At 49.5% G+C, this 21,898-nt stretch overlaps 1 protein-coding gene across 18 annotated transcripts in view; it reads left to right on the forward strand.

Moving 5' to 3' along the window:
- Window positions 1–21,898, forward strand: part of PACSIN3 (protein kinase C and casein kinase substrate in neurons 3) — a 339,753-nt gene that overhangs the window by 297,846 nt on the left and 20,009 nt on the right. For 10 of the 18 annotated variants that reach the window (XM_085646611.1, XM_085646617.1, XM_085646612.1 and 7 more), the window contains one exon: window positions 915–1,075. In XM_085646611.1, the coding sequence (XP_085502737.1) occupies window positions 915–1,075 (161 nt within the window). The remainder of the gene's footprint in view (window positions 1–914; window positions 1,076–21,898) is intronic. The other 8 variants (XM_085646623.1, XM_085646621.1, XM_085646624.1 and 5 more) reach the window with 1 other exon arrangement.

The following is a 21,898-nucleotide window of genomic DNA, read 5'->3' on the forward strand; positions in this document are numbered from 1 at the left end:
CCAGCCCACACTGAGTACCTGGATGCAAGGTACCCTACGTCATCCCGTGTGCCCAGCCCACACTGAGTGCCTGGATGCAAGGTACCCTACGGCATCCCCATGCCCAGCCCACACTGAGTGGACTGGATGCAAGGTACCCTACGACATCCCCCATGCCCAGCCCACACTGGGCACTGACCTGGGGCAGGAGTAATGGTCCTGGGTACCATCACTTATGAGTCTTTAAATTGGTCCCACAGAGTGTACTTGTGGGGAGGGAGAAGAGTTCTACTCCCCTAGAATCTTGCTACGCATGTGAAAAGTTGTACCTGCAGCATCTTTAAGAACAGTGGAAGGGGGGAGGGGGTGGGAGTCCTGTGTCACCCTATCTGCATCATTGGATAGGTTGTGAATTTAGCATCTTAAGGACTTGGAACTGCTCATGTATAGGCTGCTATGCACTGCTGTCCTTCCCAGGGACGTCTGATGAGATGTGGCGGGTTCTGGTGTGGTGTGTCATGGAGTGGTTCAAGGAAGATGTAGGCAAGGCGGGAAGTCTAGTTTGTTTCCTAAGCAGCTGCTCTGCATTGACATACTGTTTGGCTCCCTGAGGGATCAGACACCCTATTAGGAAGGGGATTAGAACAGGGTGGGGCCTCTAGGCTCTTCGATTCCTCTTTATTGGGGGGCGATTCTAAAGAGGAATATTCTATTTCCCATTTCACAAACCCATGTTCACTCTATTTTACACTCGATTTTCTTTAAAACTTCGTGTATCCTCCTCTTCCAACACCTATCCCCTTATATTTCAGATCTCCCCCTCCCCTCCGCCCCCCCAACCTCTTTTCCAGACATTTGCCGGTGATGGGTGACCTTAACCTGCCTTGGTTTCACTGATGTGAGTCTGAACCCCTCTTTCTCTTTGACCCCTGCAGCGTCAGCAGAGATGATGGCTCGGAGTGGTCCGACGAGGAGACCCCCAAGAAGCACCCGAACGCCAATGGGCAGGAGGCTGATGTTCAGGTAGTCGGCGTGCACGTGCGAGCACTTTATGATTACTCCGGCCAGGAGGCCGACGAGCTCAGCTTTGCAGCAGGTATGCACTAACCGGTTATTAACCGACACCTAACCTCCACACCCCACCCAAAGCGGCTGACCAGAAGCACACTGTACCCAAAAAGGAGGGATCTGGATGTGGGGACTGTCAGACGTTTGTAAGATCAGGGCTGGGCCAGTAGGGTAAAGCACGTCTAATGTAGTAGCGAAGTCCTGACTAGTAGAGGTAGGGAATAGGTATGGGAGAGAAAAGCGCAAGTCAAGGGGAATAAACAAATAGTTGAGTACTGAGCGGTGGGGGAATAGGTGAATATTACAAGACTGAGTGAGTGAGAGAAATGTGCAAAACTAAGAAACAATAGTACAGACCCTGGTGGATAAGAGCGTTGTAAGAATAGTGGGGTAAAATATGGAAGGACTGGTAGAAAATGTAAGACTAGGGCAAATCTAGCTAAGTAAGAACCCAGGGCAGGACTCCGAGTGAACGGATAAGGAGGCTAGAACAACATGCCAAAGTTGTAAATCTAGGCACCAGGTGCTTAGAGGAGCAGTGCCAGGCTAGGACTGCCAGAAGGTACCCCAAGAGTCAGCCAATGGTAGACTAGAGGTGTTCTGGGCTAGAGATTGGGGTAAGAATCACATGCTTGCTGCGTTAATAGGCGAGCAGCATTTGGCCAGTGAGTTCAGGAACCTGAAAGACATCCAGATCTCTGCTAAATGTCCTTGTTTCGCTTTGTGACATTCCTGTGTTTGGCGCGCTGCTTGTGATTGACAGGATTTGCTATTTTGTGCAAGCGCATGAGCCTCGTAGACGCGCTTGAGGCGCCACCGAATGTGTGCAAGCGATCAAGCATGCGAGCTCTACACATCTCCGCAAGTCTCACGCAGCCCATGTCACGCCTTGTATGTAAAGGCACGGTCAGGAGAATGAATATATTGATGAATGAAGAACTGGACCCTGCCTAACTCTTCTATCAAACAGGATGTGATCTGGGAAACCTTTAACAAACGTTAAGGGACTCGCGCCCCGCGTGTGAATGGGACTTGCAACGGTTGTGTTTAGGGCTTCCAGTAGTTTGTCTTAATAAAAGCTCTGAGGTGGGAGGGTGGGGGAGTGACTCTTTCTACAATACTTGACTCCTAATAACCAATCAAAGGCTGTCCTTGGACACAGTTTCTTCTGCTCCATCCTCCACCAAGGGAGTGCGCTCAGCATACTGGTGAGAGCGACCTCCGCACGCCAAGAGAGTGCCCTTAGTTTTTAATCTACCTGTGGCAGGTGCAGAGTGAAGTCCTAATTTCAGTCCCCCCTTGGGCTTCAGTCCTGTCAAGGGCTTTGGCTATTTCCCAGCATCCATGGTAAAAGTACCAGACCAAAGCTTGCAGCTTTGGCTGTAGAATGAGAGAGGAGGGCTGTGAGTAGCCATGGCAGTGAAGTTAATGCATGACTGTCTCACGCAGGAGGAGCAGACGAGGAGACACTTTACAAGGAGTTCACTCATCCAGCCAAAGGCACTGCTGAACAGTACAGACACAACAGGTGTGCACATTCACCCATACTCAAATGGTGCACGCCCACTAGGGGTCTACCCCCTTCTGACCCACACAAATACCACAATGCCCCGCGTGTGACTTCTATCTTGGATTCCTTTTTCTGCGTTTGGGTTCAGAGGTGTATGAGGAGAGTTTCGTAGTAATGAGGAAATTCCGTTGAGAAATTGATAGCAACTTCGAGGGATGGTACTCGCTGGAGATCAAACTGCACTGAACCCAGATCGGTTCTGGTCCCTTCGCTTTGACTATGTCCGAGAAGATGGACAGGGACGGAAGTTCTCTGAGGAAGATGGACAGGGAAGAAAGGTTTGAGTCTCCTCAATGCCATTTTGTGTCACAAACACATTGTCGTTCGCAGTCAGGACAAACAGACACCCAGTGTGTGTGGTAGGCCTCCCAGGTCACTGTAGTTTGGATTAAAAGAAGAGGTATTACAATTCTTCATTAGACTTCAACACACAGGGACAACATTATTTTGGCATGTTAGACAAACGTAACGATGGTACAATCAAAATGACAAATTAAAGAAGCTGTTTCTATGAAGGGCAGGATTTTTTCAGAGGAGGATAATTTGGAGGAGGCTCCAGGGGAACATAATTCAGAGTCTTACCTCAAAATAGTTTAATCAAAAATATTTGCGCAACAAGACCGTTTTCCATTGGAATTCTTAGTAAATCTAAGGGCCTCGTGTCTACAGTGTCACCATCAATACGTTAAGAGAACATTCAAGGCGAGACCACTGAAGCGGACTGAATTCAAGTCGAAATTTAAAATGGAAACAAACTGCATGGAGCACAAATAAGAATGCTGAAAGAACTTTATAAAAAAGGATATTGAATTTAGTTGAAACGTCATACCCAACACCCAAAATCAATCAAGGTTGATAAGGGAAAGAAAAGTCCATAACTCGACCTTCAGAGCACGATTGAATTAAAAAACCTAAAAGCAAACTATCAGCAGAGATGAGCCCTCCGAACCCCAAAATATCACTGGAGGTAGTTGATGCTAGAAAGATTTAGATGACTCTCAATGCAGAAATATCAGAATGAAAGAAAGATGCTGAGCTTTTAGGGCACATTAGCTTATTATAAAATCCCTAAGCTGTTGCTAATTAAAGAGAGGACTCGCAGTCTGAAACAAAGACAAAATTACACCCCAACTTCAGGAAGAGGAGCACAGACCGAGTGAATTCTGTGGATGCCGCCCAAGATGTATATCATATTGAGAAGACCCTGACGTATGGTTAGACTTGGAGGAGGAAGATCAGATATGACCTGGTGTAACCAGTCTCTACCCAAGTAGGCACTCTCCCTCAGATGACAGATCACTGCACCAGAGTGTCGCCAGGGGGCACTTATAAGGTCCAAACGAATATAGACATGGAGGCTGCTAATTTTCTAGTCGAAAGACTGAGTTCTATAAACAGAAAACCCAATTTCCTTCCATCGTGCCAGCTGTAGTTCAGCAAGGAAAGGCGGCGTTTTAAACCCGGTCACAGCAAGAAAAGTGTCAAGAATTCCTGTCATGCGAGGGAAGGAAAACACGCCCTTATGTAAACAGGAGAGCTGTTACATAACTCAAGGAAAACACGCCCTTATGTAAACAGGAGAGCTGTTACATAACTCAAGGAAAACACGCCCTTATGTAAACAGGAGAGCTGTTACATAACTTAAGGAAAACACGCCCTTATGTAAACAGGAGAGCTGTTACATAACTCAAGGAAAACACGCCCTATAAAGGGAGGAACCGGGAGGTACAACGCTGTCGGATATTGTGTTTACACCGACGTACCTGCTTAGTGAAGAGCAGTGTTCCGGAGTGGTGCTCCAGTAAGGCAAGAACGGAGGTAGGTCGAGTCGTTACTCCCTGGGCCGTGTCTTGCCCCATCGTCACCTGTGAAGGACCCGGAAGCTCTACCGGATAACCATTGAGCTTCGCTTTTTGACTCGGCTGAGTCAAAGCGCAGTGGCGCTTTTGCTGGTTGGAGTCGTAACTCCCAGCCCGACCAGAGATACAGGGACTGCCAGCTGTAACGCACACCAGGAGGTGTTTGCCGCGTTACAGACTCTGAAGTCCACAGGATCGATCGAGCGGCTGCTCTCGGTTCAGTCTTCTTTGCTTGTGATTGGGGTATCGGTGACGCATCACCAGGAGGTGACTCCGCGTCCCGGTGCAGTCTGAGGAAGAGGTTGAGCGGCTGCTCCCTTCAGGTAGAGACCCCGGCTGGGTGTTTCCCTGACTCCTCGATTCTCCCCAACACTCTTCGTGCCCCTCACAGCCTACCGATTGGCATTGTCGGCCATTTCATTTCTGCCCTCTGTTGGCATACGCTGGGATCGGCGTATATGCAGAGGACGGTTAGGACCATCCGTGCTGTGGGCTGGTAACGTACTTAGCCTGGAGGATTCCAGTGACTATAACCTTTGTTTATTCCTTGTATTATTTTTGCCTTCATTAAAATAACTAAACCTTCACAAGTGGTTGCGTTCTCATTATCGTGTCTGTTAAACGATCCTGAGACGTTCAGGGCGTTACAAAAAGAAATACCAAGAATACAGAAGAAATAGGATTCTACGTAACCACCTCCATATATCATATCGCATGTAGAAGTGGACATTTTGATAGCAGCTACAGCCACGAAGAGAGCACCGTCAACATAAACACACAGCCCTCCATCCAGTAAAAACATTGGTATAAGATGAGATGAATTATGGAGAAGAAGAGAAACATCAGCTGCCAGTGATGCTTGGCCATTTTGAATGCTTCGGTGAGGAGATATGCTGCACTAACATTGGGAGGAAATGAAGACACATTTCAGAGGAAATCCAGAAAGTAGGGGGAAGACTGTGGATACAGGAAAAAGCACTGCTCTAGACTCAACTAATACAGCCAGTAGACCATTGACAGCTGGTGCAGTCCTTTTAATAAGTCCTTGGTTGCTCATTTCAGAGGTTGAACTTGAAGTAAAGCCAACATTCTAGATAGTCAAGCTAGATAAATCTCTGGAGGGCAGTAAGAAAGGCACTGACACAACCCAGGCAGTTAGAGGATGGTGTACATGCGGGACCACTCCAAACAGAAGATGCCAGGGAGGACCACGCTGCAGACAGACCGCAGCAAGGTCCTTTCATGCACCAAACCAGCTCATGGATGCAGAGCACACAGAAAACATGAACCTTTCAAGAGGGAGGCAAAGGTAGAGGTCGAACTCCAGTAGGCTCAACACTCGCACCAAGTGACGTACCAAAACTACTCCTACAACGTCCAGCGCCCATGGGAGCAGAATGTAGCCCTTTATTTACATTTGTAAACAGTAATGACAAATGGCTACAGAACCTGGTAAAATACAGATATTTTAGCAAATTCTTAAAGAACTCTCCCACAATACAATCAAAATAAATCAGAGGTAGATCACAGAACAACTAAACATCTACAAGAGATTCCAGAACTACTATTGAAGGATGCAATAGAAGGCGCACCATTTCAGGAACCAGACACGGGCACGTACTCGGAATGCTCCAATCACAGGCACACCCTATCCCAGTCCTGGACTCTTGCTTTGTAAACCTATTTATCAAGGCACACGAGTTCCAGATGACGCCTCTTCAGCAGGTGATTCCCTCACTGGAAGAGAACAACCTTCTGTCACGTTGCACCCAGAGGATGTAACGTCCACAGGAACTCCTCGGAATTCGGGCGATGCTCACAGGGGTCCACCTCTTGACATCTCCAACTCTGACCCCAAAAAGCACAGAGTATTGAGGCGAACAAGCGAGGGAAAGGAATTGGGGTAGGAACAGCGGGGATTGGGAGACCTGCAAACAGAAAACACAGAGATTAGTACAGTTCTAACTCACTGACTACGCTTAGGGTCTCACTGATGCGATTAGTACCTGCTAAACAGGTTCCGCCTGCCGCGGTGTTCCTCGCTCTCTCGCTCTCGCTCGCTCTCTCTCTCTCTCTAATGCTACAGCTCTCAAACTGGAGGAGAATATACCCTTTCTTTCACATTCCCATAAAAACTCCATAAAAAGCATAAGTAAAGAAATAAGGGAAGTGGCACTTCGCTAGTTCATAGTTCTGAGGAGCGGAAGTGCAGTCTCTAGAATCCTTGATCCTTTGAGTTATATACAATGCATAGCACAAGGAGATCTTTAAGCAGAGAATAACAGAAATGCAGCCTCAAAGAGTCAATGTAGAATTCTTGACTCTTTAACTACAGTCAGCAGAAAAACCAATAATCTCCTTGGTTTAAATATATGAAAACAGATCACACAGGTGTCCTTTGATTCAAACACAGTATGCCAGGACACACAGAATTCGGCTACAAGCGCCTGCAAACTGAAGAAAATACCTCGACGGGCCGCTTCTCGCAGATGTGCCTGTTCCCCAAAGTCGATCCTTTAAATGAGGCCGCCCCAGCAGCACCTGGACCCCAGCAGTGCCTGGATCCTCCCTCTTTGCCATGTACAGTACGGCCACGAAAAACAAAAGACTCCCCACAAGAGCGCTTCCCTCATTGGCAGCCGCCGAGTATTCTGACTCCGGTCAGACCACCAGCCACGGGCCGGCACGTAAACCGCAACGGCTCACCCTGCGCGAACTAGCAGGCAGCGTCTGCTCTCTCAGATCCACTTCAAACTCTCTGCGTTCCAAACGGAGAATCTGAAACCATGCAGCCGCATAGTGAAACAGTCTTCAACAGCAAGAATTACGCACGCTGTTCGTGCATAGTTGACTAATATACCACGTCACCCCTCCCTCTAAAAGCCTTCTGGAACTTGTAGTTCAGGCAGTGTCCATCTCCCTAAACAGAACGTAAGGAAGGCGCAATGAATTCAGACCCTGACAGTGGATACACGTTACCACATCACGATGCGCACAGCGCAACTGTGTTAAGAAAGGGATGCGTCACCAGTTCAGAATTCTACCCTTTGCAATCAAATCTGCTCCAAGAGTGATCACAAAAACACTTGCGATAGTAGAAGCAAATCTAAAACTTTAAGCAGATCATGTTAACCCCTCTCTACACGACTGGCTAGCAAAGCGCAGGTCTTTCCAGCAATCCCAAAGATGTACAGACAGTGGTCAATACTGTTTGTCGCTTGGATTGTACAGTCCATAAAAAGACATTCTCACCAACCCCCGAAGAGGATGAAACCTTTCTATGGGCAACATTGGATACAATGCGTACTGTCAAACCGATCATGAGGGGAAGGAATGCTTCTCAGAAGCGAATTCCTCTAACAGACATTTCAGTCGCTGACCATGAGGAATGTATTGAACGTGCTGGAGATGAGCCTCGTGTGTTCAGCTCATTGTAAATGCTAGATTGCATCAAGACCATTCCAAGCATATCCGAGGCACGAGGAACTCAATCAGGCGTGGTCACGTTCTGGCCCTACATGTACCTTATTTCAATGGTGGGTCCACAAATATCAAATTCCAGAGGCTAACACGTGTTTCATCATGGTCACTATAAACCGTTGAGACTTCATCAGGACTGCAAAACGAATAACATAAACATTCGTTCAAAATTCCCATATTCTCTGTATACAATCCCTCCACAGATTCAAGTGTCGGTGATCATTCTGTATGCGAAGCCAGTTCAGGAATGGCCAAACAGCCAAGGGTCGCAAAGTCAGGGATACTACGACAAGGAAGCCCAGAGAAGACAAAAGGGAAGCTCTTCACGCCCTGATAACAGATGAATGACATTAGGTTTTCCTCTAACAGTTTGCAGTGGATGGTTTGATGTGACGTGAGGTTCCTTGCACTAGAACCTGCATGCAGCCCGCATTGGAGGCTGAAAGCTTCTTAACACTAACAGCCTTCATAACAATATCCGTGACCGTTTGTGAGGGGACTTTGGGGGTGTACGGGAGGCGATGATGATTGGGGTGTCTGCATCAGACCAAGAAAGTGCTGGTCAGGTAAGTGTATTTATTGGTTTGTGAAGTGTACAGTCACTCCTGGTGCTATGTGCTACTGAGACTGGGTGGATCCGTCAGTGGTGGCGTGGAGAGGACTCACCATGTGGCCTTTCTCGCATCATCGAATGCAGTGCAGACTGAGTGTGTGCCGATGCTTTGATCCAGGGCTGCAGCGATGACTGATCCGATCAGCGAATGTCACTGCCAGCTTTGGGCACCTGGGTCATACCTCATTCAGAGGTCGCAGCTCCTACAGAGCGGTTCTGTTAGCCTTTGGCACCTGGGTCATACCTCATGCAGCAGTCACAGCTCATGCGGGGCGCTTTTGTTAGCCTTGGGCACCTGAGTCGTACCTCATGCACAGTCACAGCTCATACGGGGCGCTTTTGTTAGCCTTGGGGCACCTGGGTCATACCTCATGCAGCAGTAACCGCTCCTACAGAGCGGTTCTGTTAGCCTTGGGCACCTGGGTCATACCTCATGCAGCAGTAACCGCTCCTACAGAGCGGTTCTGTTAGCCTTGGGCACCTGGGTCATACCTCATACAGCAGTCACAGCTCATACGGGGCGCTTTGGTTGGCCTTGGGGCACCTGTGTCATACCTCATGCAGCAGCAACCGCTCCTACAGAGCGGTTCTGTTAGCCTTGGGCACCTGGGTCATACCTCATGCAGGAGTCACAGCTCATACGGGGCGCTTTTGTTAGCCTTGGGGCACGTCAGTCATATCTCATGGAGCAGTCACAGCTCCTACAAAGCGGTTCTGTTAGCCTTGGGCACCTGGGTCATACCTCATGGAGCAGTCACAGCTCCTACAGAGCGGTTCTGTTAGCCTTGGGCACCTGGGTCATACCTCATGGAGCAGTCACAGCTCCTGCAGAGCTGTTCTGTTAGCCTTGGGCACCTGGGTCATACCTCATGCACAGTCACTGCTCATACGGGCGCTTTTGGTAGCCTTGGGGCACCTGGGTCACACCTCATGCAGCAGTCACAGCTCCTACAGAGCGGTTCTGTTAGCCTTGGGCACCTGGGTCACACCTCATGCAGCAGTCACAGCTCATGCGGGGCGCTTTTGTTAGCCTTGGGGCACGTGGGTCACACCTCATGCAGCAGTAACCGCTCCTACAGAGCGGTTCTGTTAGCCTTGGGCACCTGGGTCACACCTCATGCAGCAGTCACAGCTCATGCGGGGCGCTTTTGGTAGCCTTGGGGCACCTGGGTCACACCTCATGCAGCAGTCACAGCTCCTACAGAGCCGTTCTGTTAGGCTTGGGCACCTGGGTCATACCTCATGCAGCAGTCACAGCTCACAGGGGGCGCTTTTTTTTTAGCCTTGGTGCACCTGGGTCATACCTCATGCAGCACTCACAGCTCATACGGGGTGCTTTGATTAGCCTTGGGCACTTGGGTCATACCTCATGCACAGTCACAGCTCATACGGGGCACTTTGGATGGCCTTGGGGCCCCTGGGCTAGATCTCATGCAGCACTTACAGCTGGATCATAATGTCGCTGCCAGCCTTGTGGCACTTGTCATCTCTCGTGCAGCAGTTGCAGCTCATACAGGACGCCAACACTCGTCTTCAGGTCATAGCATGTTTCCCGTCACCCATGAGCTCTACGTGGATGATCCGCGCAGCACCCAATCCCTCCCGCATGAATGGACGAATAGAAAGCACTAAAGAGCAAAGCGAGAGGACTGGGAAGTAGAGAAGAGGTAAGTTTTCAGAAGGATGAGTTATGTTTTAGGCATATGAGCCGCAGATTACACACTTTTGCATAGATCACCATCTGGTGTTGGGTCCAGATGTTTGCAGTTTGTTTTTCCTCTTGGAAAGTCTTTGGAAGTCACAAAGTCGGTGACTCCTCCTTTGGTTCGTATTGCGCATGGGCTTCGGCTCCATCCTCAGATTGTTTTTTTCCGCCATCGGGCTCGGATGTAATACTTCGCGCTCCGGTTCCGAACATTCCAGTTCGACGATCGATGCGGAATCCTCGCTCTCCGCGGCATTGTTTAGATACTGATCTCCTCAATCACCTTCTTCTTCGACGCACCTTCGATTCCAGTCATCGACGGCGGCCTTCAGGCCTATCCAGGCTCCGGTCCGGGCTGATGGAAAGAACTCCATTCAAGAAGTGCCCTCGATGTGGGTCCAAATTCCTCCACACCGATCTTCATGAGGTGTGCAACCTCTGCCTCTCCCCTGAACACGAGGCTCGAGACTGTCCCGCCTGCAAGTCTTTTAGATCCAAAAAGACTATTCGAGATCGAAGGGCCAGACGGAAAATGGCGCACTCCTCGACCTCCGTTCCAGTCGACCTCTTCGGGGACGACGTCGAAGCTCCGGGACACCAGCACACCGAAGAGGACCTAGTCAGTGCTTCCGAAGCCGACGACTCGGATGTGGAGGACATCACCCTGGCGCAGAGGGTCGTGAGTAAAATACCCCCTCCCACACCCGCGCCGACACCCAAAAAGGCTTCGGTCACGCCTTTGCCTTCGGGCCTAGGCAAGACCAAAGACACTGCTTCGAACACCCCACCTTCGGGCCCGGTGACGAAGCCAAGTAAGCCTTCCGGCGGCTCGGGCTTAAGCCAGCCTGCCAGCGGTGCCGAAAAACACCCTTCGGCACCGAAGAAAAGATCGGCCTCTACCTCGACACCGAGCTCCACATCAAAGCCCTCGGTGTCGAAACCCAGCCTCTCGGTGCCGACCAAACATCATAAGGCCCTCGGCACCGACACTCCCGCGCCGAAGCCTGTCTCGGCACCGAACAAAAAATCGGAGGTTCCCAAAAAGCACGGCACAGACAAGCCTAAGAAGCCGTCTGCCCTGAAAACGTCGGCGCCGACCGAACAACCAGTGTCGCAAGAACATTTTACACCGGATCCTTTGCAAAAGACACTTACCAAGGATCCAAAAACTGGACATTTGGCACTGTCTTCTAAAAAGAGACTTTTGGACAAACCAGCTCCACCTCTACCTCCAAAGTGGAAGGACTGTGCTACCTCCCCTTTCAGAGTGCCTTCTCCGCCTCCTCCACCCTCTCCACCTCCACCCTCTCCACCTCCACCCCCTCCACCTTCTCCACCCCTGCCTCATCGCTCTCCGACCCAGTCTCCAGACCATGATGATCAGGGGGACCATACTACGACCCAGCAGATGTGCCACAAGACCCCACCCCTACAGGATCCCCAGACCCCTGGGATGATTATAATAATCCGGACATTCCAGATGTCCCACAAGATGACCTATATCCATCTAGGCCATCGCCACCAGAAGACTCACTAGGTTTTCACCACCTACTTCAGAGGGCGGCACATTATCACGGGGTAGAGCTTCACACTGACCCAGTAGAGGAAGATTTCCTGCTAGACACCTTTGATACTGCACATAGGTCTACTTCCATACTACCTATGCTCAAGGGGGTAATGAAACATGAGCCAGAGGTTTTTAAAGACCCAGTCAGGGCTAGGGTCCTCAACCCACGCATAGAGAAGAAGTATAAAGCTGCCCCCACAGATCCTGCCTACATCAAAGGGCCAGCGCCACTGGATTCCCTAGTGGTATCCACCGCAAGGAAAATATCAAATTCCCAGGCGTCAGGCGAAGCACCACCACCTGACAAGGAATCAAAGCTCCTGGACGCATCAGGAAAACGCACTGCGTCACAGGCAGCTAATATATGGCGTATCGCTAATTGGCCAGATACGACCGAGCGCATTATGATGAACTAGAAACCATCATGCACCATCTCCCAGAAAAATATAAAAATAGGGCCAATGAATTAATCCAAGAGGGTAAGACCATAACCAATACCTCTATACGCTGTGCCTTAGACGCAGCAGACACAGCCTCCAGGGCCATTAACACCAGTGTCCTACTCTGTCAACATGCTTGGCTGAGAGTTTCAGGCTTTAAACCCGAGGTACAAGCCTCCATATTAAACCATCCGTTCGATCAGGAACATTTATTCGGTCCAAAGATAGATGAGGCCCTCGAAGATGAAAAAAGACACCGATACGGCGAAATCTATGGGAGCCCTACAGTCACACCCTCCTAGACGCTCCTTTCGCTCCTCTTCCTTTCGGGGCACGGGCAGAGGCTACTCTTCAGATAGCGCGTCCACGTCCTACAAATCCCCTCAGTCCACCTTCACAAAAGGTTATCAAAGAGGCGGATATAGAGGAAATAGCAAAGGCAGAGGCAAAACAAATACCGCCCGCTCTGCCACACCGCCTACCCAATGACTTCCCCCTGCTCCACCCAGACCATCCCACTCCGGTCGGGGGCAGACTACAAAATTTCCTTCACGTCTGGGAGTCCATCACATCAGACAAGTGGGTGACCCAAATTATTCGTTCAGGGTACTGCCTGGAGCTCACATCTACCCCCCCCCCTCAACATTCCACCCAGGCAACGCCCAATGTCGCAAGAACATTCCACGTTACTAAAACAGGAGGTGATCTCCCTCCTACAAAAACACGCAATAGAACAGATTCCCCACGATCAGCAAAATGTAGGGGTCTACTCCCTATATTTTCTGATACCAAAGAGAGACGAGACTCTACGACCTATCTTAGATCTCCGGCCTCTAAACACATACATACATTCGGACCATTTTCACATGGTAACACTTCAGCAGGTACTTCCGCTCCTCTCCCAGAACGACTTTCTCACCACACTGGACTTGAAAGACGCGTACTTTCACATTCCGGTACACCATGCCCACAGAAAGTACCTCAGATTCGTAGTGGACGGGCAACACTACCAATTCAAGGTGCTCCCATTCGGGGTCACAACAGCACCACGGGTGTTTACCAAGTGCCTAGCGGTAGTGGCGGCACACCTCAGAAGACGGCACATTCACGTCTTCCCGTATCTGGACGACTGGCTGATAAAAGCCGCGTCCCACAACCAATGTGTACACCACACTGCCACTACAATACAGCTACTTCACCAACTAGGCTTCACGGTGAACCACTAAAAGTCCCAACTAACACCATCCCACATAAAGCAATACCTCGGTGCCACCATAGACACCTCAAAAGCCATTGCCTACCGCAATCCGGCAAGGATCGCAAGCATTCAGGCTTTGCGTCAAAAATTCATACTTCAACACTCCCTCCCAGCAAGAGTGTTTATGCAACTGATGGGGATGATGGCCTCTTGCATTTTCATAGTGCCCCACGCAAGACTCCAGATGCGTCCACTCCAAGAGTGCTTAGCGCGCCAATGGAACCAGGCCCAGGGGCAACTGACAGATCTGGTGTTGGTAGACGGCGCACCCATCGCTCCCTGCAGTGGTGGAACACCACCAATCTTTCCAGAGGTCGACCGTTCCTGGACCCGGTTCCACAGATAATCCTAACAGACGCATCGCTCTACGGCTGGGGAGCTCATCTACTACACCTCACAGTGCAGGGCACATGGACCCCTCAACAAAAGTTACTCCACATCCATCATCTGGAGCTACTGGCAATCTTTCTAGCCCTAAAGTCCTTTCACACCCACATTTTAGGCAAGGCAGTCCTTATCCGCACGGACAACATGACCGCCATGTACTACATCCCAAAAACAAGATGGCACACACTCTCCACAGCTCTCTCAACTAGCACAGAGCCTATGGAGATGGGCAATTCCACACAAAATCTTTCTCCTAGCCCAACATGTCCCAGGAGTCCAGAACACCATGGCAGATCTGCTCAGCAGACAGACGCAGCAGATCCACGAGTGGGAACTTCACCCGCAAGTTCCTCACCCGTTCTTTCAAATGTGGGGGCATCCACAAATGGATCTATTCGCCACCCACGAAAACAAAAAATGCCTAAGCTTCGCCGCCAGATACCCACACCCATTATCCAAAGGCAATGCGATATGGATGAACTGGTCAGGCACATTTGCATACGCCTTTCCACCTCTCCCACTAATTCCATTAGTGGTGCGAAAGCTACAACAGCATTCCCTAACACTGATCCTAGTAGCTCCAACATGGGCCAGACAACCATGGTACACCACGTTGCTGGAACTCTCAGTAGTGCCACACCAAAAATTACACCTCTCACCATGCCTTCTAACCCAGAACCATGGAGAGATCAGACACCCGGACCCAGCTCAGCTCAACCTTGCGATCTGGCTCCTGAAATCCTAGAGTTCGGATACCTTAACCTTCCCCCCCGACTGTATGAATGTTATCAGAGAAGCTAGAGGTCCTACCACTAGAGCCTGCTACGCGGCCAAGTGGAAAAGATTTGTTGTTTATTGCCATAACAACACAATCAACCCTCTAGACGCATCCATACAGCACATCATATGCTACTTATTACACCTACAAAGATGTAACCTAGCATATACATCCATTCGGCTACACCTCGCAGCAATTGCCGCTTACTTACAAAACAGACAGCACCTATCACTTTTCAGAGTGCCTGCTATTAAAGCCTTCATGGAAGGCCTAAAACGAATAATTCCCCCCAGGGTACCACCCTCACCTGTGCGGAACTTAAATATAGTTCTCACAAGGCTAATGGGACTGCCTTTTGAACCCTTGCATAAATGCGAACTGCAATTCCTCACATGGAAAACACCTTTCCTTGTAGCCATCACCTCCCTTAGAAGGGTCAGTGAAATACAAGCACTTACTATACAAGAACCTTTTCTCCAAATGCACCCGAACAAGGTTGTCCTCCGTACTAACCCAAAATTCCTACCCAAAGTCATTTCTCCCTTGCATCTAAACCAATCGGTAGAATTACCGTTTTTTTTCTCGCAACCTCAAACTGTTGCAGAAAGGGCTCTACACACACTGGATGTTAAAAGGGCCTTGCTTTACTATATCCAGAGAACACAACCTTTCAGGAAGACAAAGCAACTGTTTGTCTCTTTCTCTCCACGACATAAAGGCAACCCCATCTGTAAATCAGGGCTAGCTAGGTGGATTGTAAAATGCATACAGATTTGCTACCACAAAGCAAAACGCACGCTATCTGTTCCCCCTAAAGCCCACTCTACAAGAAAGATAGGGGCTTTCAATGGCTTTTCTAGGGAACATCCCATTAGATGATATCTGCAAGGCAGCTACATGGTCAACACCGCACACTTTCACTAAACATTACTGTGTAGATGTGCAAACCAAGCAGCAAGCTAGTGTGGGCCAGAGCTGTACTAAAAACACTATTTCAAACCACTGCAACAGATACCGGTGGTCTCCGCTAGGGTTGGAAACTGCTATATAGTCTATGCAAAAGTGTGTAATCTGCAGCTCATATGCCTCGAACGGAATATGCTACTTACCAGTATGCATCTGTTCTTGGCATGCAGATCTACACACGCCCACCCGCCTCCCCGGCTACCTGTATCTGTTCCAGTCTATCTTATTTAGATACAACACACATGGGTTTCTTCACTGTTATTACTACGCTCCATCTTTCCCTGTTGGCGAAAAACAATCGGAGGATGGAGCCGAAGCCCATGCGCAATACGAACCAAAGGAGGAGTCACCGACCTCGTGACTTCCAAAGACTTTCCAAGAGGAAAAACAAACTGCAAACATCCGGGCCCAACACCAGATGGCGATCTATGCAAAAGTGTGCAGATCTGCAGCTCTACATGCCAAGAACAGATGCATACTGGTAAGTAGCATATTCCTTTTCTGACATCGCATTGATGGAGGAAGCCATGGCCACTGCGAAGGCACGACCTCCTAGGGCCTGGGGCCTGGTGCTGAGACCATAGGGCGCTCTATACAGGATACCATGGTTCCTGCTCACCCCCCAAGATCCTTTGTCTGCTCCTGCGTATCCCGGGTCCAGGGCCCAGGTCTACAAGGTGAGAATTCCCCATCCATGGGAGCAAGGACTGAGGTCCGTGCACCATCAGGGAGTAAAGACGTCCAGGTTACTATAGCCCCACACACCCGGCTGAGCATTACTGCTGGTGTGGTGTCACTGCTTTCTGGGATAGTAACAGCATTGCACTAGATACGAAAGTATATATTTGAGTGTTTATTTCAACAGTCTCATCCAGTTGCTTAGTATACGATAATGACCACACAGTCGCATGTTGATAGCAGCGAGAATAAAGTAGCCCTTCTAATATCTTTAGGATGTTTCTACCATCCTAAAGCTCCTTCTGTGCTCTACACTGAGACCATGCTATAGCTAGCTTGCCTCTGGAGCTTCTTGGCGACCTGTGACCACAGACCTGCTCACAGCGGATCAGCTCTGTTGACCAGACTTCAGCCGGGAGAGAGTTCCCTCAGAAGGAAGACACGACCAGCCGGGCCCAACCACTTATCGCCATATCGACTCTCACCATAACCGAGTATGCTCTGCAGTCTGGCTGGACCTCTCGGGACATCCTGGTCGAGGACCTCCCGTGATCACCTGGTCGAAGGTGTCTCCAATTCAGGAGTCTGTTCAAGGGGCTTATTATAAGATTGACCACTGAATTTTTTAGCCTACATTGCAAAAATCCAGTGGGGCCATTCCAAAATCCGAGATGTAACCGGTCTAAACCAGCAAGGTGGAAATACGTCAACTCGGAGTTCATGTTTATCGTACACATCTGCTTTCAAGGCTTTAAACATGGATATCACACAGTTTGTGGCAGACTCGTCCCCTGACGTTATGACAAATCTTTGTTTAGATAAAATGACACTTCGACAAGTTTTGTAACATGCTGAAAGTGGACTACAGGCAGAGAGGTTCACTTACCGTCTTTTAGAAATGGACTCTGATTCGGGAATTCAGGACTGCCGAGCTCTTGTCTTTACGGACGACAAATGTGCGAGATTGCAGGACCTCACTTAAGAACATTTTGCACGTTGTTACTCAAAAAAGCACATTTCTTGAATTGGGAGGTGTTTTCTGTTTTTTTCCTTTAATGGTGGCTGCAAAATTCAGCAAAAACCTGTAACACACTTTTTAAATGTTATTGAGCAAGTATTTTGCTGGACAAGGATCTGCAGATTGACTCTTTGGTTTCATTTCGAGGCCTGGGGTGGTTCTTTGTTACTGGGCAGTGTTCTGTGTAGTGGGTCACCACTGGTGTCCTGGGGCTGCAATGCTGATGCGCTCCACCTACATAACCTGTTACTCACTTGATTCTCTGAGGGCAGCAAGGAGGACCAGTCAAGGCTTACTCTAGGTGGTGGAATGGGTTAAAAGCTCTGAAGAATTGCACAGTAAATAACTGTCATGAACATCGGTGTCCAGTCACTGCTGTACTTTAGCAAAAGAAAAGCTCTCTGCTAGCATGTACATCAGTAGGCATCCGATACGGATGGCCTAGCACCTCTCGGTCGAAGTTTCAACCATCTTCATAGCGGCTTCGCGCTAGGCGCTCCATTTTGAGTTTATGGTGACCCCCTATTGTCCGCTTACGGGGTATGTTCTAGAGGAGTTCGTTCTCTTTTGAAGCTTTTAGATCTCTGTTAGCATCATATACCCAGGCTATACTTTTATGTATCACCATGCTACCCAAAGGGTGCTGAGAATAAGTTTCCACCTGTATCGTCCCAATACTGGGATAGACCCCCCTCCCTGTCTTTGAAATCTAGCTAATCCAATAAATTCACCACCCAAACAACACGACCACCCGCTGGATGTTTAAGGTGGTCCCAGCGATGCCCTTGGTGTTCTGTTGTCTGTTGAGGACATAGACCAGTTTACTTGTGGCCTTAGACTAGTTAGGGCCCAAGCGGTCTCCCATTTTTGATTTTGGGATACTTGGTGTATCAGTTCCCACTGTCGGGCTAACCGAGGTGCCTAAAAGGTTCAGGTGCGTGCTTCGGGACCCACTTGTTGTCCTAGAGGTTCACTGCAGTCGAGGCACCACAGGGCACCGGCGCCATCCTCAGTAGTCCAGAGTGACACTAGTAGCCACTGGCTCTTAAGTCTGGATCAATGCTTCAGCTGTCAGTAGGTCTGCTCTGTAAATACCACAACAACGAGCATCATTCCGGCAGTGGAAGTGGACCTCACACTGGGGAGGTATCTTGTGAACTCTGCGCTGACTGAGGGGCCGGTACTTCTATTCCTCTTGTGGCTATGAGGATCTGACAGAACTTATTTTAAGTTTAAAGGCTCGCTCAATCCTTTGGGAGCCACCTACGGCTGTTGCAGGCCAGATCTCTCAGGCTGCCTGTCCAGTGGCCCATTCGGAGTGCGGTTCTGACTGGTGCAGGTGTGGTGTACTTTAGCCTTCGTGTAAAGGATCGCTCTCTTCTCGCCGTCAGCGACAGTCTCGTCATGTGAAACGGGGGGAGGGGGTTGAATTTCACACAGGGAGAGGAAACCTATTCAGAAACAAAGGTAATCCGCTTGAGAGCTCCCCTCCTACCAGGTAAACTGGTTTAGAGGAGAAGTGGAAGATAGTTACACACAGGCTGAGAATTCTAAAACCGACATCACCAGGTGATCGCAAAGAGAAGCGCCATCTTGGGTGGCAAACAGTTATGGGTTCCTGTGGACCTCAGCTTTGACCTGTCCGTTCATAATGTGCACAGCTGCAGTCATACAACAGGCGACCCTCATACATGTCGCAGACATGCTGTGTATTGTAGTATCTATTGAATGTTTCTGTTGGCTACTACTTAGTTCCAGCAAAGAAGATGAGGCCTCAATATCCTGACCTAGAACCAACCATTTACAAGGGAGAAGCAGCCTTCTATAGGGGCGTGGCCCATGCCCCTCAATTATAGGCCACGTGCCCTCACCTCCAGTCACCGCATCTGCTCTCACTCAAAGTGGGGTCCATAAACCTATCTTGGGACAAAAGATGCTAGCCAATCATAGATGCGTTTCACCGACCTGGTACCCTGCTGGTGGTTTGAGAGAGTGTGAATGCACATGTTGGGGACTCCACTACTTGACACTTTCTGTAGTTCATTCTCTGTGAATCAGTGCCGTCCTGACTGGATGGACAGGTCACAGGGTTCATCTAACAGTCCTGGGATTGTGGGACCTTCTCAAGATGGTGCTTCACGAGCCCGGAGCACCGTGCCCTCTGGTTCACCCCTCCACTCTTGTTGACCCAGAACAAGCTCAGTCAGGAGCAGCATCTGATGATAATGCATGTCCTCCTCAGAGCGAGGGGTGCGCTGCGTTGCTTACCAGAAAAGAGGTACCCAGGAGAAGGTCCTTGTGAACAGCTGGTTGAAAATGTGCATTTGTGGGACTAGTGGGAATCTGCGAGTGTAGAGAAATGGGCACGCAAGTTGTTACGTTGGTCTCGGTAGAGGCAATGTGCGGCATGACGTCTTGGGTAGAAGGAACGTGCCCAAGTGGTGTCTTGTGACTCTTTCTGGATTGAAGAAGAGTTGGCTCACATTAGAGGTGTGTGGTAAGATCATCTCCTTCTGAGTGTAGGACAAGTCCCGCTTCCTTGTGCATTTTTCAGTAATCTTTGGAATTTCAAGTATGACCTGTGCAGTGTTGTGCAGTTGTTGGAGATGCTAAGTTCAGTGCCTGGTTAGTTGGTTTGTTTGACCTTAAGGCCTTGTAGATCATTCAGCAGCCTTTGAAGAGCATCTTATAAGGATGACAAGAGTTCAATATAACCGGCTGGGCGCCCTGGCCCAGAGCCCAAGTTGGCTGCACACTCTAAGAGCTCCTGATATGTGGCCAGATTCTTAGCCCATCATATCTCCCCAAAGCAGTGTACCTCTAGGGGGCTATGCAGAGCCCCTACCGTGTCTGAAACCTGTGCTCTATTCTGGTGAGGCAGTTTTTTGGGACAACCCTTCTGCCTCTCCCACATATACCCAAGTGGGGCAGATGCGTGTGGACAAACGTGGTGGTGGCACTTCCCAAACCGGCCAGAATTTAGTGTTCAGGGTAGGCCTAGAAGTGCGGCTGCATAACCAGGGAAGTGACTGAATATAGCACCTGGAGTCACGTGCGGGTGCAGAACCAGGGCAGTGACTGAATATGGCACCTAGAGTCACGTGCGGGTGCAGAACCAGGGCAGTGACTGAATATGGCACCTGGAGTCACGTGCGGGTGCAGTATGTGCCAGAGGCCTGCGGCTGATCCTGGGTGAACACATTGGGACTGCAGCCTTCGCATATCTGCAGGTCACGTTTTGAAGCAGTGACTTGGTCGTCTTTCACAGACCAGTGAAACGAGACCGGCTCATGTAAGAGTGTTTTTTAAACCGCAGACTGGAGCACAGAAGGGACAATAAGACGTTTCTGAGAATCGATGTGAGCAAATCTCACTCACAAATGGTGAACAGACTGTGTGTGTGTACGAGTGCGCTATTTGTATAGGGAGGACCCAGCCTAAAGTCAGTGGAGCGCTGTACATGGCCAAAGACGAGCATCCATCCGTGAAGTGATGGGAGAGGGATCTGGTTCACGGATTGTGAGAAGTTGGCCTGGTATATGATGTTCACTAGTTAAAGTGACCACCTTGTACCATGCCAAGCAACCCTTATGGTGTGGTTGTAAGTCAACCTTTTCGGACTAGCTGCCCTAGTGGTAGCGTAGGCTAAGCAGTCTTTGAGGCTAAACTCGTGAAACGTGTTAAGCAAGCTGTTTTACCAACAGTAACCCCCTTTTATACCAATGAAAGGACACCACACAGATATATATTCAAAATATATATGTATTTATTTCTCAAAGTAACCCCTAGTCTCTTTATGAGCACAGGAGCACAAATCGTTAAACAGAGTACAGTAGAATACGCAGAAGTTGCACGTTATATGGATAGGCCCTGGTGGCCACTCAAACCATATACTAAAATAGTGGTACAAGTACCACGAACAGAAAAGGGAAAAGGCCTAGGGCCTCTAGAATCGCTGGGCCTACAAGGAGATAACTTCAGTTAGTGACCAGGAGGTCCACGGGTTGCGTGTGCAGAGCAAATAGTCACACGCGTGCTCCCATAGGTTTCAATGGGTGCGTAAAAAGTACAAAGTTACTGCAAAGAGGACCTTCCGGATGGACTAGGAACTTAAGATTGGAAACACAGACACTAGAGATGATTCTCTACACTTGGGCACCGGAGTGCCAGCTTTACCTCACCCACAGGAAGCGGGTGCATAGGCGTCGAAGTGCGTCGGGTTTCTTCTATCTGTTCAATGGAGCCTGTGGATAAAGATGCTGCAGGCGGCCGGTCCGGAAGAGATGCGGTGGATCCAAGAGTGGATCGGAGATGTTGAAGACCTGTAAGCAGAGGGGACAGTGTTCACAGTCACTAGCCAGTGACCAGCGTGGCACCAGGTGGGTACCAGGCGATGTCGGGTGCAAACAGGAAGAAAGGTGTAGCTTGTCTCTGCAGCCACGTGGTCCCTGAAGGTCGACGACGTCCAGGAGTCGGTTCACGAGCTGTCCCACGCAGGCTCTCGCTGTTGGCGGTGTCGGCGACTTGATCGA

This window comes from Triturus cristatus, chromosome 3_1, assembly GCF_964204655.1.
Source record: "Triturus cristatus chromosome 3_1, aTriCri1.1, whole genome shotgun sequence".
In the NCBI taxonomy this organism is placed as follows: Eukaryota; Metazoa; Chordata; class Amphibia; order Caudata; family Salamandridae; genus Triturus; species Triturus cristatus.